Source organism: Bubalus kerabau, chromosome 17, assembly GCF_029407905.1.
Source record: "Bubalus kerabau isolate K-KA32 ecotype Philippines breed swamp buffalo chromosome 17, PCC_UOA_SB_1v2, whole genome shotgun sequence".
NCBI classification, from domain to species: domain Eukaryota; kingdom Metazoa; phylum Chordata; class Mammalia; order Artiodactyla; family Bovidae; genus Bubalus; species Bubalus kerabau.
Window position 1 is genome coordinate 41,362,448 of NC_073640.1, and position 24,541 is coordinate 41,386,988.

The window sequence follows — 24,541 nt, forward strand, 5'->3', positions numbered from 1 at the left end:
ACACTGTGCGTGCAAAGATCTCAAACTCAAACTGGTCTCCAGGGGTGCAGCAGCTGACAGTCTGAAGACAGAAAGGGCTTCTCCTGACGCCCCTTTCCCCGACATCCCCCTCCTCCTGTGACACCCAGGGGCACTGCCCGCCCGCTAAGCCTGGACGGGGTGGGGCGACGGCCGGGGTCCCTGCTGCCCCTCCGTCTCTGTTGTGGGTGTGGAAGACAGAAGCCTGCCAGGGCATAGTGCTCTGTGTAGGACCTTAGCCTCGGCCCTCCTAACCTCTTTCCTTTCTCTCTCTCTTCCCCCTTCTCTCCCTCCTCTCCCCCTTGCCTCTGCCCTTCAGGTCCGATCCGTACTGGGTGCAATGAAAGCTCCACGCAGGCCTTACCATGGAAGGCTGTGACTCGCCCGTCGTCTCGGGGAAGGACAATGGGTGCGGTATCTCTCAGCACCAGCAATGGACTGAACTCAACAGCACCCACCTCCCCGACAAACCCAGTAGCATGGAGCAGCCCACAAGCGAGAGCCACGGGCCTCTGGACGGCCTGAGGGCCCCCTTCAATGAGCGCCTCGCGGAGAGCACCGCCCCGGCCGGGCCCGCCTCCGAGCCCGCCGCCGCCACCGCCGGCAAGGAGGTCAGCTGCAACGAGTGCTCGGCCTCCTTCGCCAGCCTGCAGACCTACATGGAGCACCACTGCCCCGGCGCCCGCCCCCCGCCGCCGCCGCCGCCGCCGCCCCCGCGGGAGGAGAGCGGCAGCGACAGCAGCGAGGAGGGGGACGAGGAGAGCGACGTGGAGAACCTGGCCGGGGAGATCGTGTTCCAGCCGGACGGCTCGGCGTACATCGTCGAGAGTCTGAGCCAGCTGACCCAGGGCGGGGGCGTGGGCGGCGGCGGGCCTCTACCGTCGCTCTTCCTGAACTCTCTCCCCTCCGCCGCCGCCGCCTCGGGGGGCAAGCAAGGGGACCCTTCCTGTGCGGCACCCGTCTACCCCCAGATCATCAACACTTTCCACATAGCCTCATCCTTCGGGAAGTGGTTTGAGGGCCCAGACCAGGCTTTCCCGAATACCTCAGCCCTGGCGGGGATCAGCCCCGTCCTGCACAGCTTCCGCGTATTCGACGTGCGACACAAAAGCAGCAAGGATTACCTAAACAGCGACGGCTCTGCCAAAAGCTCCTGCGTATCCAAAGATGCTCCCAACAACGTGGACCTGTCCAAATTTGATGGCTTCGTGCTTTACGGCAAGAGGAAGCCCATCCTGATGTGTTTCCTGTGCAAGCTCTCCTTCGGGTACGTCCGTTCGTTTGTGACCCACGCGGTGCACGACCATCGAATGACCCTGAGTGAAGAGGAGCGGAAGATTCTTAGCAATAAGAACATCTCCGCCATCATCCAAGGGATCGGCAAAGACAAGGAACCCCTTGTAAGTTTTCTGGAACCAAAAAACAAAAACTTTCAACTCCCTTTAGTTTCCACCGCTAACCTCATAGGCCCTGGACACAGTTTTTATGGGAAATTCAGTGGCATTCGAATGGAAGGGGAGGAGGCTCTCCCCACCGGCCCCACTGCGGGCCCCGAGCAGCCCCAGGCGGGTCTCCTGACCCCCAGCACCCTCCTGAACCTTGGCGGGCTCACCAGCTCCGTCCTGAAGACCCCCATTACCTCAGTCCCCCTGGGGCCTCTGGCCTCCAGTCCTACCAAATCCTCAGAGGGCAAGGACTCTGGGGCAGCAGAAGGAGAGAAGCAAGAAGTGGGTGATCCGGACTGCTTCTCGGAGAAGGTGGAGCCCATTGAGGAGGAGGTGGAGGAGGAGGAGGAGGAAGAGGAGGCGGAGGAAGAGGAAGAGGAGGAGGAAGATGAGGAGGAAGAAGAGGAGGAGGAGGGCTGCAAAGGACTCTTTCCAAGCGAGCTGGATGACGAGCTGGAGGACAGGCCCCCTGAGGAGTCTGGGGCCGCGGCAGGTAGTAGCAGCAAAAAGGACCTTGCTCTCTCAAACCAAAGCATTTCTAACTCCCCCTTAATGCCTAATGTGCTCCAGACCCTGTCGAGGGGCGCAGCTTCTACTAGTTCTAATTCCGCTTCTTCCTTTGTTGTCTTTGATGGTGCGAACAGGAGGAATCGTTTAAGCTTTAACAGTGAGGGCGTCAGGGCCAACGTGGCAGAGGGCGGCAGGAGGCTGGACTTTGCTGATGAAAGTGCCAATAAAGACAATGCCACAGCACCAGAACCAAATGAAAGCACAGAGGGGGACGAGGGGGGCTTTGTCCCCCATCACCAGCACGCTGGCTCCCTCTGCGAGCTCGGGGTGGGGGAGTGCCCCTCGGGGAGCGGCGTGGAGTGCCCCAAATGCGACACGGTCCTGGGCTCCTCCCGCTCGCTGGGCGGCCACATGACCATGATGCATTCTCGCAACTCGTGCAAGACACTCAAGTGCCCCAAGTGCAACTGGCACTACAAGTACCAGCAGACGCTGGAGGCGCACATGAAGGAGAAGCACCCGGAGCCGGGGGGCTCCTGCGTCTACTGCAAGAGCGGGCAGCCCCACCCCCGGCTGGCACGAGGCGAGAGCTACACGTGCGGTTACAAGCCTTTCCGCTGCGAGGTGTGTAACTACTCCACAACGACCAAAGGCAACCTCAGTATCCATATGCAGTCCGACAAGCATCTCAACAACATGCAGAACCTGCAGAATGGCGGGGGGGAGCAGGTGTTCAGCCACACGGCCGGGGCGGCGGCGGCCGCAGCTGCAGCAGCCGCGGCTGCGGCCAACATGGGCAGCTCCTGTGGGGCCCCCTCGCCCACCAAACCAAAAACCAAGCCCACCTGGCGGTGTGAGGTGTGCGACTACGAGACCAATGTGGCCCGGAACCTGCGCATCCACATGACGAGCGAGAAGCACATGCACAACATGATGCTGCTGCAGCAGAACATGACGCAGATGCAGCACAGCCGCCACCTGGGCCTGGGCGGCCTGCCCTCCCCGGCCGAGGCCGAGCTCTACCAGTACTACCTGGCCCAGAACGTCAACCTGCCCAACCTGAAGGTGGACAGCGCGGCCCCGGACGCCCCGTTCGTGATGAGCGGATTCCAGCTGGACCCCGCCGGGCCCGTGGCCGCCATGACGCCTGCTCTAGGTGAGGCTGCCCCGTGTGTGTCTGTCCTGAGCGATGGGAGTCAAACCGGGGAGGACACGCGCGCGGGCCACGGTCCCCGTTGACTCTGTCGAGTCCTGTGAATTTCGTGAACCTTTGCTCTCTTGTGAGTCGTTCTGCGCTCTGCTTCAGCATCCAGTCGTCCCATCTTTTTTTCTCTAGAATCCCCTGAACTCTTGTGTTGAGCCCGTGGACAGTGGTTTGGGTTCAACATGAGACCCAGGTGCCCTCCAGCTCCACGGAGATGTAGTGAAGTTTGAGTGTTTCCTCTAGTATTTGGCTCTGGGTCAACTTTCCTTCCTGTCCCCATCCCCCCCTTTATCCGTCCCTTTCTTGATTTGAAAAATCGCTACATTTCCCCTCGACTTTCGGGTTCCATTAAACAATTATTGAGATGTGCAGGAAAGTATCGCTGTAGTTTTCAGTAGGGATGGTCACCTCTGAAATAGGATCTGAGGACTGTGGTGTAACTTATTTAAATAAGCCAGGTCTGGTTGTGAGCAGACCAGGAGCCACCCAGATACGTCTCCCAAAGTTCTCCAGTGTTGTTACTGGGATCTTGATGCTTTAAAGAGGTGGGTTCTTTTTATTACCTTGCGTGAGTTGCCAGTGATTAGTATAGTTGGGAATCGATTGACCTGGGGGGCACTGTGAGGAGTGATGTGATAGATGAGTGATACATAAGTTCTAAAATGGCACATTAAAGAAAGCCTGATTTTAGTATCAGATCCTGGTTAACGGAGCCTTTGTTGCCATGGAGTACATGGCTTCCTGTTGGAAAACTGTCTTACCCGTTGGCTTCGTTGAGCCAGAATGGGACCAAGAGGACAGGATTTGGATGCCAAAAGCCACGACTCTTCATGTAAAAAGAACTGTGACCACTTCTAGGGAAGAGCTTCTATAGCGAGCAAATGTACAAACCAGTTTCTGAGCACCAGTGTGGTGGCCGGGCCCCACCTGCCCCAACTGCACAAGCCTGGTCTCTGTTTCCTGACCCAGCTAACCTCTTGAGACCAGCAGCAACGTCCTGAATGACACAGGACCCCCTTACTGACATGGGAGTAAGTTGTTCTTGGCAACAAAGCATGAGCAAGCACCTTTATCCTAGGATGGCTCAGGTTCACACAGAGGGCTGAACCTCCCCAGCGGGCACATCTTTATTTGTGTGGTCTTTCAGTGCTAATTGCTGCTGATGAGTTATATTTCACGGCATTTAATTTGTTTTTCCTGCCATGCATTTAAATTTGAATCCTGGCAACTTTAATCTTCTTCTCCGTTTTGGAACATTGACTGGTTGATCCTTTCTTACCAAGCAGTTTGAAGATGTTTTACCCACTGGTCAATCATGGATGCACAGGGATCAGTCATTCTGTTTGTCCAAAGAGTGACCATGGGGGTTGCACACCTATGAGTGGCATCGGTACTCACAAAGACTGTACTGCTTTTAAAGCCTACAGCGGTTGGGGTTTTCTTCATCTGGAGATTTAGAATCTTGGGGAAGCAGGTCTTGGAGTAAATCATATATAATGTAAGTGGAACGAAGACACAGAAAATGTATGGGTTCATACTGGGTCAAAGTGAAGACTTTTTAATTACCTTGAAAACCAGTAATTCTGACTGAGGCTTGAATTGAGTGGTAGATAAATGGTTTGCTTTTAGCACCCACTGTCTGTGAATCTGCGGGACACTGTGCATCGTGAGCAGAGGGCAGATGCGAAAGATAACGAAACGGATCCTTGAGTTCTGCACATACGTAGAAGATCCGGACTTTATTTCTTAAAGAGAATAGTGTTCTTCCTTCTAAAGACCTTATCCAGGTAGTCACGGAGGGCCCTTGAATTTCCAGCATCACTGCTTGGCAATCGAGGTGAGTCCCTGAACACCTCCCGTGCCTGCCTTAAGCCATGAGCGCTGTTGAGATGAGGGTGAGAGTCACAAAAATACTTGATGCCAGAAGCCTGCATGCCTGTGGGAGCGATAGAATGTGTCCGCCCGGACCTGTTATTTCAGTCGTGGGACCTCAGCAGAAGGCAGCGTAGGAAAACAGAGCGTAGCTTTCAGTTCTGTGTGCAGCCCGGCTGATTGGTCCTTAGGCGCGCTAGGAGAAGGCTGTGGGCGTTATTAGGCATTACTGGGCTCTGCAGGGGAAGTAGCAGTTGTGAACTGCACTCCTCCTCACAAAGTCAGTGTTCTCTTCCTCCCTTTGATGGAACCTCCACTGATCCTGGGGACGTGTGCGTTCTAGACACTGTCAAGGAAAAGCTCGGCATCATTGGTCTGGTCTGCTTGAATTTGCCTCCATCTGTAGGTGAGATGCTAGGCTTGAGTCCAGGTGACCATCCTTCCAGACATCCATCTGGATTATAGTTTAGCACAGCATGGAGACATGGGTGGCTCGCCAAGGCACCTACGTTATTTCCTAAGTAGCCAGCTGGCCATGGGACATTTGCACCAGGTTTAAGAACTCCTCAGATTCTGCTTTTGATTGTAGGAGGTATCTTTTAATCCCTGTGTCTCTCTGAGGATGTGCTCAGGGCAGAACTCTGTGCCAGGGTGTCAGTCTCCAGCCTTAAAGTTAAAACTGGGGGGAGATGGGGTCCTCTTCAAGACCATCCAACTGGCGTGACTCAAGAGTAGGCACCAGCTAAGTTCTCAGTGTGCACTCTCTCTCCCCCCACACCTGACCTGCCTGTGAATTGGATGAGGTTCCTCCACTTCTTGGGGACTGAATTTGTTCCTTCCAGCCCAGTGGATGTGTGGGAGCACAAGCCCTGTGTGTGGTTCTCCAGGGTATAGTTCTCAGAGGGAGTTTTGGCTTGCCCATCACCCCCATTTCACTGCTTCTTTGCTTCTGTCTTGGATTTGCATTTCACTTTAAGAGCTTGGGATGGCAACAGGGACTTATTTCATTTGCGTGTGCCAAGGACTTCTCACTTTCACTCAGGCACCCAGCAAGTGACAGCTGAATTTCTCTTTGGAGTGGTATTGATGTGTTGAGGTTAAATTTTAAAACTGAAGAAGATTTGATGCTTCAGGTGGTCGACATCAGAAACAAATATATGTTTGCTCCTTGTCTTACCCTCCAGGCAGTTTCTGCTTTCACTGAACATTGAATGTGTTTTGTGGTTGCTGCCTGGCCTGCATCCCTATTAAGGGATGGAGCTTTTAGGTTTTTTTCCCCCCATCTCTTTTTCTCTCTTGTCCTAAGAAGAATGTCATAGCTATGGCTCCTCTCACCAGGGGAGATGGCAAGAGAGAAGACAGGCAGAAAGCTTCCAGAGTCTGCTGGCACTTGTATGCAAAAGATTTCTGTGGCTTGCTAGACTGTCCGCAGGCTTCAAATCCAGCCACTCTGCCCAGTCGAGCCTGGACTGAGCTCCTCACTCAGAGTACCTCATACAGCAGAAATAAGAAAAAAAATTTTTTTAAATAGTAACATCTTTTCTTTGATTAGCTACTAAGTTGGATTCTAATCAGTCATTAAAAACAAAAACAAAAAACCTTCAGCTCAACCACATGTGAAAGGTCAGGTTTAAATATCAGTTGGGGAGTGGCACGGGGAGACATAGCTTGAGCGTGTGTGTGTTTAGGGGAGAAGCAAAAAATAGAAGCCGACGCTCGGCATTCTGCTTGACTATAGGCTTCTAGGCAATGGAGGGAAGGCTGCTCTTTCCAAACCTTTCTCGTGACAGAAATAAGAGCTCACAGTATTAACTTACGGTTGGTGAGTGAGAGCCAGCCCTTGGTTTATGCAGGGCCATGATGGACTGAGAAAGCCGGGCTGGAGAGGGAGGAGCAGAGCCGTCTCAGACCCCCGTTTTCCAGGGCTGTGAGCTGACCTTTGCGTTTCACTGCTCATCTCCACCCAACTTGCCAAACCTGTAACATTTTGGCTGCTCTGTACCCTGACTGGCATGGCAGATGTTTGGGCCCCTGTGCGGAGAGCTGGGTACCCTCTAGAGGTTCAGCAAGGAGAAGATTGGATCCTTGTCCTAAAGAGGCTGCACCTGTATTGAATGGCTGAGATAATGCCAGAGGGGAACATGACAGGTCCCAGAGTGGACTTACATTCCACGCCGTGTGGGGGCTCATGGGCAGGAGATGATTGTACTCATGGGGAGAAGTGGGAGGAGCCAGTGCCTCTGACAGGTAGGTGTGGTGAGGAATAAGGAGATCATTCTGGAAATCTCAGATTTAGAGCCGTGCTGTCCACTACAGTAGCCACTGACCTAACTGTAAATGAAGTAAAAATGAAAAATGCAGCTTCCCCAGCTCTATCTTAGCCACGTGTCAGGTGTCCCATAGCCACGCGTGACTAGTGACTTTCACGTTGGACAGTCCAGATACCCAGAGTTTCCCTCTTCACAAAAAGTTCTGCTAGGCAGCGCTGCTGCTCAGCCCGGTTCTGATTTGCCGTGAAGGCTTGGGGTTTTAGAACGCAGCTGTGACTCAGTTTGGGGACTGAAGCCTCAGATTCTCCTACGTCCAGCAAATGATGCTTTTATGTCTGTCTTTTTTGCAATCTGAGTGAGAGGAGCTGAATTCAAACATTCAAGAGATTATATGGTTCCTACCTTCTTCTAGACATTCTTTTACAAAAGAAAAAAAAAAACCATAACCTTCTGCAAATTTCAGAATGTCCATGAGAGAGATCTGACCACACGAAGCTGATTTTCGTTGTAAATTTTCCCAGTGGATAGCACGCTGTGATTCTTGAAATGTGATCTTTTCTCTGCTGGAACCTGGGTCAGGGATGGTGGAGGGTGGGCAGTGCCTCAGGTAGGAACACTGCGAGCCCGGCCTCTGATTCTCTCCCTTCTCTTTCCCCGCAGTGGGCGGTGAAATCCCCCTAGACATGCGGCTCGGGGGCGGGCAGCTGGTGTCGGAGGAGCTGATGAACCTGGGCGAGAGCTTCATCCAGACCAACGACCCGTCGCTCAAGCTCTTCCAGTGCGCCGTCTGCAACAAGTTCACCACGGACACCCTGGACCTGCTGGGGCTGCACATGAACGTGGAGCGCAGCCTCCCGGAGGAGGAGTGGAAGGCGGTGATGGGGGACTCGTACCAGTGCAAGCTCTGCCGCTACAACACCCAGCTCAAGGCCAACTTCCAGCTGCACTGCAAGACGGACAAGCACGTGCAGAAGTACCAGCTGGTGGCCCACATCAAGGAGGGCGGCAAGGCCAACGAGTGGCGGCTCAAGTGCGTGGCCATCGGCAACCCCGTCCACCTCAAATGCAACGCCTGCGACTACTACACCAACAGCTTGGAGAAGCTGCGGCTGCACACGGTCAACTCCAGGCACGAGGCCAGCCTGAAGCTGTACAAGGTAAGCCCCGACTGTCTCTGGAAGGAGTGGAGCAGATCCCCTGGGTGACCAGCAGGCTGGGGGCAGACGGACACTTCATGCCATTAACTGGAGGGACTGGCGGCTGGCTGGTGCCCTGGCATTGGGAGGGGAGCTGGTGACAGGGTGGAGGGCTTCAGCTGGGAACTGAAGGATCTCTCTGTGGGGTGCCTCACTTGGGGGCCAGGTTGTATTATAGCAGCCCAATACTATGCACTGTTCCACCTACCTTCCTTAGAACTGACTTCTTTCCTAACTCACAGTTGCCATTTCCCTAGTTCCCCCTTGACCTTTGTGCTCACATGTTTCCCTGCAGGCTTTCTGTTCTCCTTTTCCATCTGGTTATTCCCCCCTGTTTTTAGCCTCTGCTCCCTGAATGCCCCCTGGGGTGCTCTGTTTATTTGTTCATTCATTCATTCAAGAGATACACATTGAACCCCTCCCATAACCCAGGCCTGTTCTGAGCCTGCATCCATGCACAAGGCAGACAAAAAGTCCCTGCCCTCCCATAGCGTCCATTCTTTTGGGGGATGGGTGATCGACAAAGTAAATAAATTATACGGTAGGCTAGAAGGTGGCGAGTGCTGTGGGGAAACACACGGTCAAGTGAAGGGCCCCTTTTTTCTTTTTTCCTGTTGGCCGTGTTCTCTGCCTCTGTTCTCTTCCTTGTATTTTCTGTTTTTTTTTTTTTTTTTTTTTTTTGCTGGGCTTCTGCCTTCCTCCTCCTCCTAAGTCCTCTCCACCTCTCATTCCTTCAAATCCCTCCTTGCTCACCCCAGCCCTCCTTTCTCACCCTTCCCTGCCCCCTTCCTTCTTCCCCTCAGTCCATAGACGGTAACGAGGAGGAGGTGCTCGGATACTGTAATAGTCCTTCCACTTGCACGGCAGAATTGCTCCAGACGTTTCTATTGATTTTCACTGGACTTAAAGCCTCACCTTTTTCTCTAATCATCCCATAATGGCTTTAGTATGAACAATCAGGTACAAATCGCCATAAATCTGCCCAGCCTCCCTCCACGTCCTTTCCACGGCCTCGCCCTGTCTCTCCATTTCCCTCCCTCTTGTTATCAGCCTCTCCTCTTTCCATTTACACCGATTCCCACATCTGTGGGCCAGTGTGCGCTGGGTTGCCCCTCACCATGAGCTCCTTGAATCCCCTCTCTGCTTACAGTGATTTTAAACGGAGACTCCAAATAAGGAAGACCCTGATCCTGTCCCCACATCGGCCTCTGCTGAGATTGATAAGTGTGATTCATTTTACAGTCACTCATTCTCAGCTTGTCTAGAGGCCTGTGTTACATGGATGAGAAACCATTTTCGGGAAAGGAGGAGAAAGCAGGCACAAGGTGGTGGGAATAGAATGTTCTGGAATTGACTGCTGACTCAGGCATGAATGGGCTCAAGCAGTGTGGAGGGGAGGGTCTAGACACCAGACAGCCAAGCCCGCCCTGTTCTCCGTGAGCTGGACCCTCACTGGTTGGCTTCCCTGAGTGCCACCCTTGGAAAAAGAGGCTCCTGGCCATCAGTTTAAATCAGAGGTTCTCACTGGCCACAGGGTGGTGCCGGTGTGGTCACGAAAACCTGATGGAGATTACCCATGGGAAAAAAAAAAGAGTTTCTGAATGACCCAACTGAGCAAAAATTAGTACGAAGGACTTGGTGTGGCCCTGGAAGGTCGTATGCAGCTTTGAATGTGGTCCTTTAGAGGTGGCATGAAGCTGGCCTCTTCCATCTGGGGAGAAACTTTGCCTTTTAGGTTATAGAATGCGTGGGGTGGTCATTAACTGTCCACACTGCGGCCTCCAGTAAGAGCAGCCTTGGGTTTGCTTCCTTCCAAAGGGCCTGGAACTTGGGGGATTTGCTGACTGCATCCCTTGCTGGTCCTCACTCCCTGTCCTCTGGGCACACCTTGAGAATCGGGTAGAGGTGGTGTTCAGGGTGGATGTGAGGGAAGCGACTCGAGTGTCACCCTTTGTGCTTTGCTCAGCTAGCCCCAGACGCTCATCCTCCCCGGCCGTAGTTCTCTCATCTTTTTTCCTTAGAAAAGATGGAGGAGTCTCCTGCTCAGGAAAGGCAGCATTGCAGAAATGAAGATGTGGGAATGCAGGGTGAGATGCAGGGACCAGCGCTCGGAGGAGAGGTGCCCAGGCAGTGTGTATGGCTGGCACCCGCCAGGGGTGACCTCCACCCACATTCAGGACAGAATTCCCTGGGTCAGGAGCCGAAGGTCGTTAGTCTGGTCTCATTAGCTTGGGTAACAAATGTCCCCGTGACTCTGCCGTGGGGGGCGGGGAGCTCTCCTACCCACTCCCAGATGTGACCCGGAACCTTACCATTTGAGTGCCCGCCTCAAGGCCTTTCTGCCCCGTGATGTGACTGAGATAAACTTCTCTCGCCACCGAGGGGGTCCCTAGCACAAGGTCTTGTTGTCAGTCCTGGGATTTGGGGTGGGGATTGGAGGTGGTTCGAGAATCAGCTTTTCTGTAGGCCCTGGTGTGGCCTGTGGTAAATGGAGATTGATTGCATGTTATTTTTCCTCTTGCTAATGTAATCCATTAGCCCAGCACATGCATAATCAGTTTAGAGCACAGTTAACTGGATATAATCGAGTTCTTTACTGTCTGCTAGAGAAACAGCTCCAGATGCTGCTGACCCGGGGAGGGCCCCCAGCTTCTCACACACAGCCCTCCTCACTGCCCCCTTCCCCATGGCCCGCCCCGCCCCCACCCCACCTCACCCCATCTTGGTTCCCTGGCAGATTGCTCATGGATCAGTCAAGAAGATGCCCACACTTGCCTTCTGCTGCATCTGCTCAAGTGGCCGTGATGCCTTTGACTTCCTTGTGGGTCTCCCACCCTCTCTTCCCACCCTTGCCTCTTCCTTTTCCATGCTTGAGGAGACAGACCAGCGGGCTCAGGGGACACTGGCAGAAGTGTGGCTTTCCGGTCTGTCACTGGGTCTCAGGTCCAGAGTCTCTCCCTCTTGGTGTCATAAATCCTGGTGCGTACGTTGCTGGATTAGGACTGAGCCGTCTGAAAGCATGAGATAATTTCTTATCCGGACACAGGAGAGCGTTGGGCTGATCAGCAAAATGGAGAAACGGGTGATTCTATCTCCCTTGCCTGGGATTGTCTGGTTAGTTTGGATTATTGTGTGAGAGCGGTTTTTAAATCAAGGTTAATGTTCATCGACTTCTTCCTGCCTCCTGGAAGTAAAAGAAAGTAGGGTTCAGAGGGAGAGCCCCTGGCATCAGATGGAAGCTGTTTCCTTTTTGCTTGGCTCCCAGGTTAATTTTCTGAAATGCTTGTGATTGAATTCCTTGAGTCTTTAAATACATTAAGTCCTCCTACATATGAACAAGTTCCACTCTGAGAGGGTGTGTGTAAGTCCAACCAAGTTAGCCTAGGTACCCAGCTAACACAACTGGTGATATAGTACTCTACTGTAATAGGTTTATAATACTTTTCACGCAAACAATAATACATTAAAAAAAAACCACAAGAATAAAACATTTTTAATCCTACAGTACAGCCTTATATACTATTAAGCTGTAACAGTTTACTCTTACAGTACACCATCTGGCACACAGGGGCAGGCATCGAGTGAACAGGCAAGAAGAGTTACTGATGGAGGAGGGAGAGGAGGCGGGAGACAGTAGGGCTGAAGTATCATCAGCAATAGGAGACGGAGGGCCGGCTGCAATTTCCCTCATGCCTGACACTGATGGAATACATGTTCACATCTTTGAAAGTTCACAACTTGAAGGTTCGTGCATAGCGGACTTACTGTCGTGGTGGCCCTGGTCCAGCCCCCAGTGATCGTATGTTCATACCCTCATGGTTGCCATCATGGGCACTGTGATTGAGTGACGCTGCAACGCAGCGGGAAGGCCAGGGACCCCAGTCAGGCTTAGAAGCCGAACTCTTGTTTTTTTGGTTTTTGTCTATAGCGATTCAGCAGAGCCAGAATGGAAGCGTGTTGTGGGTAAGATGCTTGTCTCTCATGAGGGCTTGAGGTCTGGAAGGGGAATCCCTGACTGCTTTCCCACATAAATGTTTTCACTTTTCTCCTGGAGGACCTGCTCCTGGGCCCCAGTCTCTCACTCCTTCCCCCTACAGCAATGCAGGGTGCCCTTGCTTGTCTTAAATAGTAGAGGGGGGAGGGCAGCAGGTACTGATAACGCCTGCCCTCCACTCTCCTCCGTGCTAGGCAGATCATGAGCCAGGGAGTGGGTTTCAGGGCTCACATGAGCCCTTCTGTATTTATCTGGACTTCCCTGCTGTCCCTGGAGAGCTCTCTGACCATTGAAGTGTTTTCTGCTTTGGGGAGGAAGGTGCCGAAAGGGCAGCTGGAGATCAGTGCACACCTGCCAACTATCAGAATCTGGGTTTCACTTTGATGTTTTTCTTCACCTGAGAGTCATTGGGATGGAAATCCATCAACTTGAGCAGATAGATTAAGACCCGCACCAGAATCTGTTACTCCAACAGTTCCCAGCTGACTTTCCTTTGATTGGGCCCAGCCCCAAGTTTTCATATTAATCTTAAGTTGTACACAAAGAAGCTTGTCTTTCCCCAGAGTTGAGTCTGGATCCCATGTGGGTTGTGTAGGGCCCCCCAGGCAAACCGAGGGGGAGACACCAAGTCTCTTTGGCCTAAACTAAGAAGTAGAGTATGGTACCAATTGACTGAAAAACAGGCACCCAGATTCTCTATGTAGTGGACTTTGATGCTGTTGGGATTATTTGAGGTAGAAGGAAGGAAGAAACCCTCCGCCAGACTCTGCATTACTTTGGAATCTATCTTCTCAGCTGTTTCCCTGATGTGTAAGAAACTCATGGTTCACTCTCCCGGCAGGGCCGTAAGTTCACCAAAGGATGGATGGACAGGTCAGATGTACAACAGGTCAGACAAAGAGATTTGGTCTGAAGTTTGCATTCTTCATGCCCTTTTATGGGTGCACAGCACAGGGGGTCTTAGGCACGCAGCTGCACACTCTGTGCCCACAGGTGGTGACTGGCAGCCTTTGTCCTGCCTGGAAAGCAGAAAGCTGCCCCTCCCGCCTCGCTCCTCCTTGCCGCCCTGATGTGGCTTCGCGTCTGAAGCCCTGTTACAGGTGTTATCTGGTTTACATCGTCACTCTGGAACCAGTTTCCTTAAACCTTGTTTTCTCATTAGGGCGACTGTTTATTTACTTATTTTTTAAGTGCATACCTCTGCCTTCTTCTCTCTATACTTTGGTGCCTTCAACCAAAAATGAAAGGCGGGGAGTGTTTTCCTGTGGCTGATTTAGAAGGTGTGAAAGGCCAGATGTTTTGGTAAATCTTAGCACGTTTTGCCTTCATGCCTTCCATCTCCCAGCGCAGCTGGGGGCCTGAAGTTCATTTCCCTCACTTGATGGCTGGGCTCGCGGGGTGGGGGCTCCTGGGGCCGGACTGGGAGACTGTGTGCACACGGGCCCCTGGTCATCCCTGGAGAGCTGGGCGAGCCCTGGCAGTGGTTCTGGCCACCAGCTAACTTCAGGGGGGGCTCTGGGAAGGTGGAAAGATCGAATCTTTTTTTTTAGAGGCAGGGCTCATACTGGGACAGATTGAACCCTTCAGTGCGGTAGGAGCTGTGGCCAACACGTGATGTAGGAGCGCTTGGCCAGCAGATGGCCAGTGGGTGCCATGTGGAAGGTCGACACCTCACTGCAGCCTTGCCCTCCCTCCAGAACCATCCTGCATCTGTGAATCCCTCCAGTGTACCATGTGATTCAACACGATCTCTCAGCTGATTGGCTCTAAGCCAGGCTTTGCCCTCTGGTCACTGGGCTACACAGACTTTACGTCAGGAAGGTTGGATCCCTGGTAACCGTTTGGCTCCACACTTTAGATATCGAATAATGGAATCGGAATCCTACTAGGTATGCCTGTTTTTAATATGTCCAGTAGTAAATATGCCACCTTGGGAGTCCCTGGCAGTCCGGTGGTTAAGACTCAGTGCTGCCAAAGCCAGGGGGCATGGGTTTGATCCTTGGCGAGGGAACTAAGGTTCCGCACGCTGCACGGCATGGTCAAAATAAACAACTAAATATGCTACCTATTGAAAGACTGGTTTCATAATCATTTTCCATAACAGTTCCTCCTTTTTGTCCCCCAAGTACTTTTAATATTTTTCTTTTCTCTCACCCTTCCTGAATCCTTTTTTGTGGATGGTAAAGAACTGAGGAGACTCCTTCAGAATATTATTATTCTTATTTGTTACAAGACTACCATTCCGAGTTTACCTCAAGTGTAAATGAATAATAAAATGTGGATTCCTTATTTTTTATAGTAAAAATTATTAGTATGAGTAATATGTCTTCACTGTAGAAATTTTGAGAAATCCAGGTAAGTATAAGAGAATATAATCATTTGCCTAATCCCTTCAAAGAGGATAGCATATTTTTCTTTCTTTCTTTTTGATTTAACAAGATGGGTCAGGCATCTTAAAAAATTGGAATTATGTTGCATGTATACAGTATTACACCTTAGCCCTTTCTCATACCTTTAAGTGCTTTTCAATACTCTTTAAAGTGGAAGTCCTTTTTCTGCTCTCCAACTCTTCTCTTAAGATACGGATCACAAGTTATCTAATTATCTCTTTTGGGGGGGTTGTTGTTTTTTTTTTTTCCTATGCTTATAGTGATAGAAAGTGTGCATGAGTGTATACATACATTTTATTCCCTAATGAAATTTCTTAGCCACACACTGTGCTTTTGGTTTGCCTTTTTCATGTAACCTATCATCCTGAAAATGATTTCAGGTCATAAGGTATCGATCTAGGTCACTCTTTCTAGTGGCTGTGTAGTTTTCCACTCACTGACCAGGCCCTTGCTGATGTGCACTCCTGTTACCTGCAGTTCTGAGCTTATGGTAGGGAAGTCTCTCCACACTCGAGCTGTTCCAAGAAAAAGGCCTGCTGGTTTTAGGGCACTGTGCCCATAGATAGAGTCCTCCCTAGTGGCCCTTCAGAAAGAAGACCCTTTCAGAATATTATTAACATTATTAGGAATATTTTAAACATTAAGTTTTAAGTATTTTAACTAGTAAACATTTCAAGGTTTATTAAGAACATTTTATCCCCTCCCTCTAATAGATGATGTTCAGACTCCCACATGGTGACCAACACAGTCTTATTTTTCTGTTTTCATCCTGTTTGTGAATTTGTCCCAGTGTGCGTCTCTTTAATTGTTCGGGTGAAGATGTTTTCATGCATTTATTGTCCATCTGAATTTCTCGAGTGGCTTTTCTGTTCATAGTCTTTGCCCTGTTTTCATTCATTCTTTCATCTATTTTGTTGGGTTGGTCTTTTTTTCTGATTGATTTGCAAACGCCCTTGGTTTATCGGGGCCCCAGTTCCTTCTGTGCCGTGGATATTGCAGTAGTTTCTCTGGGTCTGTTATTCATCTTTCACTTAGCTTATAATATGCTTCAACCTACAGGAACTTCTCATCTATGTGCTGTCCAATCTGCACATCTGTTTCTTTATGGTTCTGACTCTTTTCCCAGGGGGACTCTGTCTTGCTGCTAATATTATAATAAAAGTAATCGCTAGCTCCTGCATGACACTTACCACTGGCAGGTACTGTCATACCTGCTTTACAGGTACTCATTGATTTATTCTTCTGTTGACCCACCTGTTTTCAAATGGGGGAACCGAGGCAGAGGGCGCTGTAAGTCACCAGCAAATGAGCGTTGTTGGAGTCTGTCTTCAAACCCAGGCAGGTTGACACCATTTGATGCATAGTTTCTTTAGTACTTTCTCCCCACATTTAAGACTTTCCTCTGTGAGAGGTACATATGGTATATTGTAGGACTCTATATTGTGTGATTTAGAACTACGTTTTCTTTCAGATTAGATGGTTGGTTGGTCAGCAGTTTCTCAAATAGCTCTTCTTCCCTTGCTGCTGTGAGAAGTCCTGTTCATTGTCCCCCATTTGTAGATCTTACAGAGCACCCCTGAGTACTGTGCAGATTGGGTCAGTCTGGGCATGTTTACCAAGTATTGCTGTCAGAAGCACTGAGGTGCAAGAAGAGGTAACAGAGACAGATGTTCTCTTTTCCAGGCCTGTGAAACCCCATGGATGATGTTTCTTCCTCGCCCCTTTTCCTCGTCCTCTCTCACATATCCTCCGGGGTGGAATTTCTTGGATTAATTACCTTCATCAAATTCACCGGGATGAGGGAGTCTCTAGGAGAGAAGGGGGCTTGAGAGAGGGGCCAATTTTTTGTTTGTTTGTTTCTTAGTGAAGACTGTCGGAGAAGGCAATGGCACCCCACTCCAGTACTCTTGCCTGGAAAATCCCATGGGCGGAGGAGCCTGGTAGGCTGCAGTCCATGGGGTCGCTAGGAGTCGGACACGACTGAGCGACTTCACTTTCACTTTTCACTTTCATGCATTGGAGAAGGAAATGGCAACCCACTCCAGTGTTCTTGCCTGGAGAATCCCAGGGACGGGGGAGCCTGGTGGGCTGCCGTCTCTGGGGTCGCACAGAGTCGGACACGACTGAAGCTAGTTAGCAGCAGCAGCAGCAGTGAAGACTATGGGTCTCACCATTTAATAGAGAAAGAACAAATACTGAATGTCTGAGAAGTTTGCTTTTCCGAAGTTCTTATTTGGGTAGTGTGGAGATGGCATGGCTGTGTCTGCTGGTTTCCAGGAGGGGCTGTTTTCAGCTACTGGTTTCAGGTCTCCTTCTGGGTTCCAGAGAAGATGGGCCATGGCCCTTCACCCCAGCTTGAGGAGTGGGGTAGTCTAGGAACTATACCACTTTGTCGAAACACTTAACCCTCCCATCTCCCCTCTCCCTCACCCCCACAAATCCTTAAGTGAGCCCTAGTCCTTCTTGGGAAAGAAGAATCTCAAACTCTCCATCCCCCACCCCCACCCCAGCCCCACACTCCTAGTGGAATTCTTTTCATGGACGCCATCTGCCATCTTACGGGTGGTCTGTGACCCTTAGGAGAATTTTGCTGCGAATATTCCATTGCCTCCACATTCCAGAGTAATTCCATGTGCTGCAGTTGCTCCAGGTAAACCCCGTCTGGAGGAAAGCTGTGCCAGCTCATAGCGGGCAAAGGTGTAAGCCCAACTTTGAGTCCTTTCAACTTGCCCACGACTTGGACTAAAAGGGCAAATTTGAATACATTTAGTCCCAACAGGTGTTTCTGGTTTTTTATTTTGAAAGGGAAATTATAAGGGAACAATTAAGCATTGTCAGGAACATTGTTGGAAGGCAAGAGTTTTTAAATAGTTACATAATACACCTGAACCGAAGCCTTGAGTCTTTCTTTTTTTTAACATAACAAGAAACTATAAATACTATTTAAGTGTAGAGTAGGAAAGCCTGTTGCTATGAAAACCATTTTGGTAGCACTGAGTCATTTTATACTTTAATATTTAATAAACTTAGGTTTCCAGTGCTTTCTTTTTTTTTAAGCAACCAGGTTGTACGGTGAAAGTTAAAAATGTTAACAGCCAAAAAAAAAAAAAAAATTCTATGGCTCACAGAGATATTGGAGGTTATTGAAACCAGCAACATCAGACTGGTGACCCTGTGGAGTGCTGAAAATAGCACAGGGACTTTCCTGGAGGTCCAGTGGCTAAGAATCCACCTTTCAATGCAGGGGACTTGGTTCCATCCCTGGTCGGGGAACTTAGATCCATATATGTTGAGTGGTGAAGAATTGATGCTTTTGAACTGTGGTGTTGGAGAAGACTCTTGAGAGTCACTTGGACTGCAAGGAGATCCAATCAGTCCATTCTGAAGGAGCCCAGTCCTGGGTGTTCATTGGAAGGGCTGATGCTGAAGCTGAAACTCCAATACTTTGGCCACCTCATGCGAAGAGTTGACTCATTGGAAAAGACCCTGATGCTGGGAGGGATTGGGGGCAGGAGGAGAAGGGGACGACAGAGGATGAGGTGGCTGGATGGCATCACCGACTCGATGGACATGAGTTTGAGTGAACTCTGGGAGTTGGTGATGGACAGGGAGGCCTGGTGTGCTGCGATTCATGGGATAGCAAAGAGTTGGACACGACTGAGCGACTGAACGGAACTGATATATGTGTGTGTGTGTGTGTGTGTGTATATATATATACATATATATGCACACTTATGTATGTATGACTTACCTTTAAAAATACCACAGCAAACACAAGGTCAAGGTGCCAAATTTAGCAAATAAAAGTATGAAATACCCAGCTAAATGTAAATTTCAGACAAAACCACATAATTTTTATTGTAAATATGTTCCATACAATAATAATCCTGTTTCTTATCTGAAATTCACATTTTCCTGGGCACCCTGTATTTTTGCTGGCAACCTTTCCTCCAGAGGATGAAGAAATTCTCTCACAGTCCTACCAACTGGCCCGACGGGAGCATGAAGAGAGATAAGTGGTTTCCGTGTTGGTAAAGCTTTTTTTTTTTTTTTAATGGGTCCCAACAAAAGAGGAAAATTACAGAAGCCTCTAATGATGATTTCCAATTTTTGTTATTTATAGAAAACTGTCATATCAGATTTTCGCATTTTCTACATTAAATAAAGTGCTTTTCCTATAATGAAATCTGAAAATTTCTCCAGAGCTATTTGTTAAAATTTGTTTCTCAATAATTTTTTCATTATTCCCTTCTGTTTGAAGTGCTCTCACATCACACGGCGAGACGGATGGCAGCATATGCCCCGTTCGGTGCTTTGCGGCTTTGTCCAGCGCTTCCACTGTCCTTGCTCTTGCTTGACTCCTCGGGCCTCTTCCTGCAGCTGTAACTTGTATGTAGGTGGTAAAAATTCACAGCCCTTGAGCACTGGCTGTTTTGCTTGTGCCTCCCACATGCGGGATGCTCATAGGAGATGCTCAAGCGGCTTTGAATCGGGACTAATCATCAGGTGTGAGTAGCAAACCTTCTCTAGGGTCTGTGTCCTCATTCTGTAAAAGCCAAACTAGTTAGAAGGTTAGAAATGTTTATCTACTGATAATATTTGATTTGTAACCTGTTAATTAGCGGAGCAGGTTCCCAGGCCCAGGACGGGGCCTCTAAAGCCTACCTGGTCTCTTAGGTCAACACTTTGAACCAGTGTTTTCATTTGCCTGTTTGCCTGTACATTGGAACTGTGTGAAGAATTTCTCGTGTCCTTGCAGTCCCTGTTGAGTCTCTCTCTCTCTCTCTCTGACCACAGGCTCCTTCTTGAAGCTTTTGGGCCCCTGTAGTCACTTTGGAGCCGACCCTTGGACTTGTCTGGCTACCCTGCCACACCACGTTGTCCTTGTCTGTCTGCAGGAGAGGAGGCCCCAGGGCCCCTGGTTCTAGGCTGGGAGTGTCTCTGCACCCATCACCTTGCTGCCCTCTCCTGCTGCGGGCTTGGACCCCAGCACGTAGGGCACCATCCCCTGGCTTCATCTCTAGGACACCCGTAAATGAGAAGGGTTTTCCTTCCTGTGCGTCAGCAGCTTGTATTGAGTCTGATTTTGTGCTGAATCCTGAAGTAGAATTTTTGGCTCAAGTATCAATCTTGTGACAATGTTACTTAAACACCTCTTCTGGGTGGGGAGCTTGTCGTGAGCGGCAGGCACTGGGAGTACGTTTCACCTCCAGTGTCTGTACTCTGACAAGGATCCCAGTTCCTGTCTGCCTTTCCCGTTGCTCTTTTTTCTGAGTCTTCGTCCCTTTGGAAGAGTGCCCAGAGAATATGAACAGACACCAGGTGTACTTCTGAATTAGGAGAAGGTCACCGTTCCAAAAACTTAGGGCACACAAGTTGTCACATGTTTCTCCTGTACCCTGGGCTCATAGCGTTCGGGAAGATAAAAGATCACCCCAGTTGCTCACCTCGAAACCAGGATGGTTTTCAGGGTAATTGTCTCACTCTTGCTGGGCCTTCACGTTTCTGTATTTCCCTTCTCCTACTAGCTCTCTCATTTTCTAAAATCGTCAAAGATGGAGCCTGGGGAGCATTCCTCGGTTCCTCCAGTCAGCCGAGCCAGCAGGCGTGGGTCCCGGCACTGCCATTTCCTCAGTGTCCTAGACGTGAGTCAGCCAGTGTGACTCCGCAGCCAGCTGTGGTTTAGGAAGCACTGTGGGGAAAGATTTGGCTGGAGGCATCTGCTTGCGTGTGTTCTTCCACTTCTGGTTCTCGGACTAGGATCCAACCATTTGTATTTATTTATTTTTTTTGCCCAGTCTGAGTTCCTGTTAGTGATGGCCACAGCTGCCAGTGTGGAAAGATGCAACTGTCTCTCCAGGGACCAGAGTTCTGTAAGCTTGTAAGCTTGGTCCAGGCTCATCGTGTCCAAGTTTGAATCCACACCCGCCCACCCTTCCCATCCCTGTCCTCTTGCTGTGATCATATTTGCATTTCTGGGCCTTTGGTCCTTTGAGTTTATCCAAAGTCCAGCCTCGGGGCATCTGTGGGTTTGTTACGAGGTAGTAAGTCCTCATGTCATTCTTCCTTCTTGACTTTTCCTCTCTGATGTTCTAGGACCCAGAGGACCTCCAAAGTCCTTGAGACACTCCTCCGTTCTCACCACCTCCCACAAACAGTGTCGTGTGCTTTTCCCCCTTTGCCTGGCCTGTTCTTTCTTCCTCTTGGTACATGGCAACTGGAATCCAGTCTCACCTGGGGAAGTCTCAGACAGCAATGACAAAGCCCAGCTCCACTGAGGGAGACTAATTACACAGCTAATTAATCCAGCAGATGTCACCGTAAATGCTCGTTTCTTTATAATTTGGATCCACATCTCCGAGATAGGCTTTGGGCCACGATGAAAGTCTTTTTTTTTTTTTAATTCAGACTTTAAGGGATAGCAGGTTTCCTGGCCTGCCTTTATGTTCTGGTGACAGATCCCTGGTTTTCCAGAGAGCTCTCTCCCGCTACTGCAGCCACAGATGGTTTCTCCTCCCCGAGTGCGTGTCACACCATTTTGCACTAGGCTCAGCCTCTGTGTTACATGTCAATTTGTTTCTCCAGGAAACCTCTTCAGAATACAGGCTGCCTTAACCTGCAAGTATCTCTTGAGAATGCCCCACCACACAAGACAAGGAGATACCCACAGATGGTTACTGATTTCTTTCCCACCGTTCTCCTGTCTTTCCCAAAAGCAAGTTGGTTTGCCACGAAGGTAGCTGAAGAGTATTTGAAAGGTGCCGTTTTGATACCGGATGGTGAAAACGTATAGAACACCCGTAATTGGGCGAGTGAAATGGAACAACGCACAGATAGGATCAAAAAGGGTTCTTGGAGTCGGGGAGGGATGTTGGGAAGCAGGAGCAAGGCAGTGTTTGTGGTTCCTCCGCCACTCAGTGATAGGAATGGATCAGGCAGACTGCAAGGCTTGGTTTTTTGCAGGTGACCTGGGGGTGCTGTGCACCTCGCAGGTTGTCCTCAACCTCAGGCTGGCAGCCTGTGCCTGCTGAAGCTGACTAGCTCCTAGTAGGGGGGGGGGTATTGCCCCCCGCCCAAGGCCGTGATGACAGTTCTCCCTGCTAACACCCCCTTGCCCTCCCTTGGTCGTGCCCACCTGTGAGTGAAATCACTGTGTCCCCTCCTGGCTTCTGTGACACCAGTCTTCTGGTTTCTCTGGTCCCTTGCTGGCTTCACTTCTGTTATTTACGGTAAACACTTAAGACTTCAGAACTTGGCTCAGGCCCGCTTCTTTTTTCCTTTGATAGTTCTCCCCCGACAACATCTCGCTTCTGGTGACACCGGAATCTGCCCTTGAGTCCTGCACTCTCCTTGCATTTGCTCCTGTACTGGGTGTTTCTGGTCAAATGTTTGATAGCTGACTCCCAGACTTAGTGTGGTCTGAAGAGAAGTCTTGCTGACCATATTACTGCCAAGCCCCCTCTCCCTCAGGCTCCCCCACCTCAGTCAGGGCTGTCACCAATCTACCGTTCACTCAAGCCTGAAAGCTGGGAATTATTGTGGCCCCCTCTTTCTTTCACTCCCCTCTAGCCAAATCATCACTAAGCCCTGTCAGCTCCACCTTCAAAACATGTCTCCACCACCTTCCCTGCCATCTCTCCCCGTGTCAGCTCCCTCCTTGCTGCGCCTCTTGCCCTTGACTGTCCACTCTCCACACAGTAATTTCATGAAGAGGAAAATCAGGTCATATCACTCCCTTGCAAAGACTCAACAGTGGCTTTCCATCCCTCAAAAGACAAGCCAGCCTTTCAGTGCTGGCTTATAAACCTCTCCGTGACCTAGACTCCACCCACCACACCAGCTTCGTGTTGTAATCCCGCTTCCCCTCCCATGGCACTTCAGCCGCACCAGCCTTCTGTCCCTTCAGCGGGCCAAGCCTGCACCTCCTGCTGCACCTTTGCACTCGAGGTCCCACCGCCTGGAGTGAGCATCCTTGACCTCGACACACAGCTCTGGTCCTCAGAGAGGCAGCCCCTTGACCACCCACTCCCAAGTAGTTACTGAGAGGAGCTCCATCTGAGCCTGCTTCTCTGCATTGACAGTTATTATCTGTTTTTCTTGTTCATTCATTTATTTATTTGTCTACCAGAAGATCGGCGACCTCGGTTGTCTTATTAATGGCTGTATCCTTGGCATTTAGAACAATGTCTGACACCAGCTCAATAAATACTTACTGAATGACAAAAGTACTTGCAGAATGTGCCTACGATTTCCTTCAGTTCTAAGACCTAGCGTAGCAGCCCAGTCTGAACCCCTGACTTGACATAGTTGTCAGTCCAAAAGTGTACGTCAGAATAAACTGGATGTCCTGTGTGGACTGGAGCTTTCCAGAGCTGTTTATAACCATGCTATTTGCTGTCAGTTTTGTGCAGCTTTTTTTCTGTACTGACCCACTGAGAAACAGTCCTGGGACAATTAGCTTGTGTCCAAGTATTTTGAAAATTCTCACTTGCAGCTGGTCTTGGCTCTGTGTCCCCCCATGTTTTATCAGCCAAAATCACAACTCTTTCGATCAGCAGTCATAGAGATTGATGCTGAGGTAGAAAAAGTGATGGTACTTTGCTCCTGCTTCATAGTATAGCCAATTTTTATAGTGGTCTGTCTCCTCTACTCAATTGCAAGATCCTTTACAGCAGAATCTGTTTATTCCCTGGTGGCTCAGATGGTAAAGCGTCTGCCTGCAATGTGGGAGACCCGGGTTTGATCCCTGGGTCGGGAAGATCCCCTGGAGAAGGCAATGGCAATCCACTCCAGCACTCTTGCCTGGAAAATCCCATGGAAGGAGGAGCCTGATAGGCTACAGTCCATGGGGTCGCAAAGAGTCGGATACAACTGAGCGACTTCACTCACTCACTCACTCACTCACTTATAGCAGGATCTGTTTATTCTTACCCAACTTGGTATCCTTCCCAGTCCTACAGGTATCAGATGGACAGTCAGTATCAACTGAAGATTTGATACCTAAGGACAAAAATCTTAAATATAGAAACTTAAAGACTAGGTTCTTCTGTTTCCTTCAAATCTGCATTGTTTACTCTCCAACTCTTTGCTTCTGAATAATGTTAGTTAGCCCCAGGAGAACCGTGTGTCAAAATGTATTCTCAGTAAGAGAGAAACTTGAGTTCCCTCTCCTCTTGCCCCATGTTCAAGTCATATATCTTGGAGTACCTTTAAGGAGCAGGATAATGTACTAACTTCTTTATGGCTGTGTTTCTAAACTTTGTTAACTTTGTTGACTAGTGTCCAAAAAGAGATACATTTTAATGGGTGACTAAGCATGTGTGGGAGTGATATTTTGTATATATAATTGAAATAAAAGTTTGACAAAATAATTTTATGCTTATTATATGAGCTACATTGTGATACTTTCCTTTTTATCCTGTTCCCTTGGTTTTTACACAGGTGCTGATTGGATTTAGGACACAGATTTTTATGACCCCCTAAGGGCTTCTCTGGTGGCTCAGACATTAAAGAATCTGCCTGCAATGCAGGAAGCCTGGGTTCCATCCCTGGGTGGGGAAGATCCCCTGGTGAAGGGCCTGGCAACCCACTCCAGTATTCTTGCCTGGAGACTCCCCAATGGACAGAGGAGCCTGGTGGGCT

General features: G+C 49.8%; 1 protein-coding gene across 12 annotated transcripts in view; it reads left to right on the forward strand.

Annotated features, from left to right (window-relative positions):
• ZFHX3 (zinc finger homeobox 3) overlaps window positions 1-24,541 on the forward strand; it is a 290,141-nt gene that overhangs the window by 116,727 nt on the left and 148,873 nt on the right. For 11 of the 12 annotated variants that reach the window (XR_008704554.1, XM_055554168.1, XM_055554163.1 and 8 more), the window contains 2 exons: window positions 338-3,129; window positions 7,980-8,476. Coding sequence is in view for 11 of the 12 variants with exons in the window: in XM_055554168.1 (XP_055410143.1) it covers window positions 384-3,129; window positions 7,980-8,476 (3,243 nt within the window). In the remaining variant the exon portion in view is untranslated. The remainder of the gene's footprint in view (window positions 1-337; window positions 3,130-7,979; window positions 8,477-24,541) is intronic. The other variant, XM_055554171.1, reaches the window with a different exon arrangement.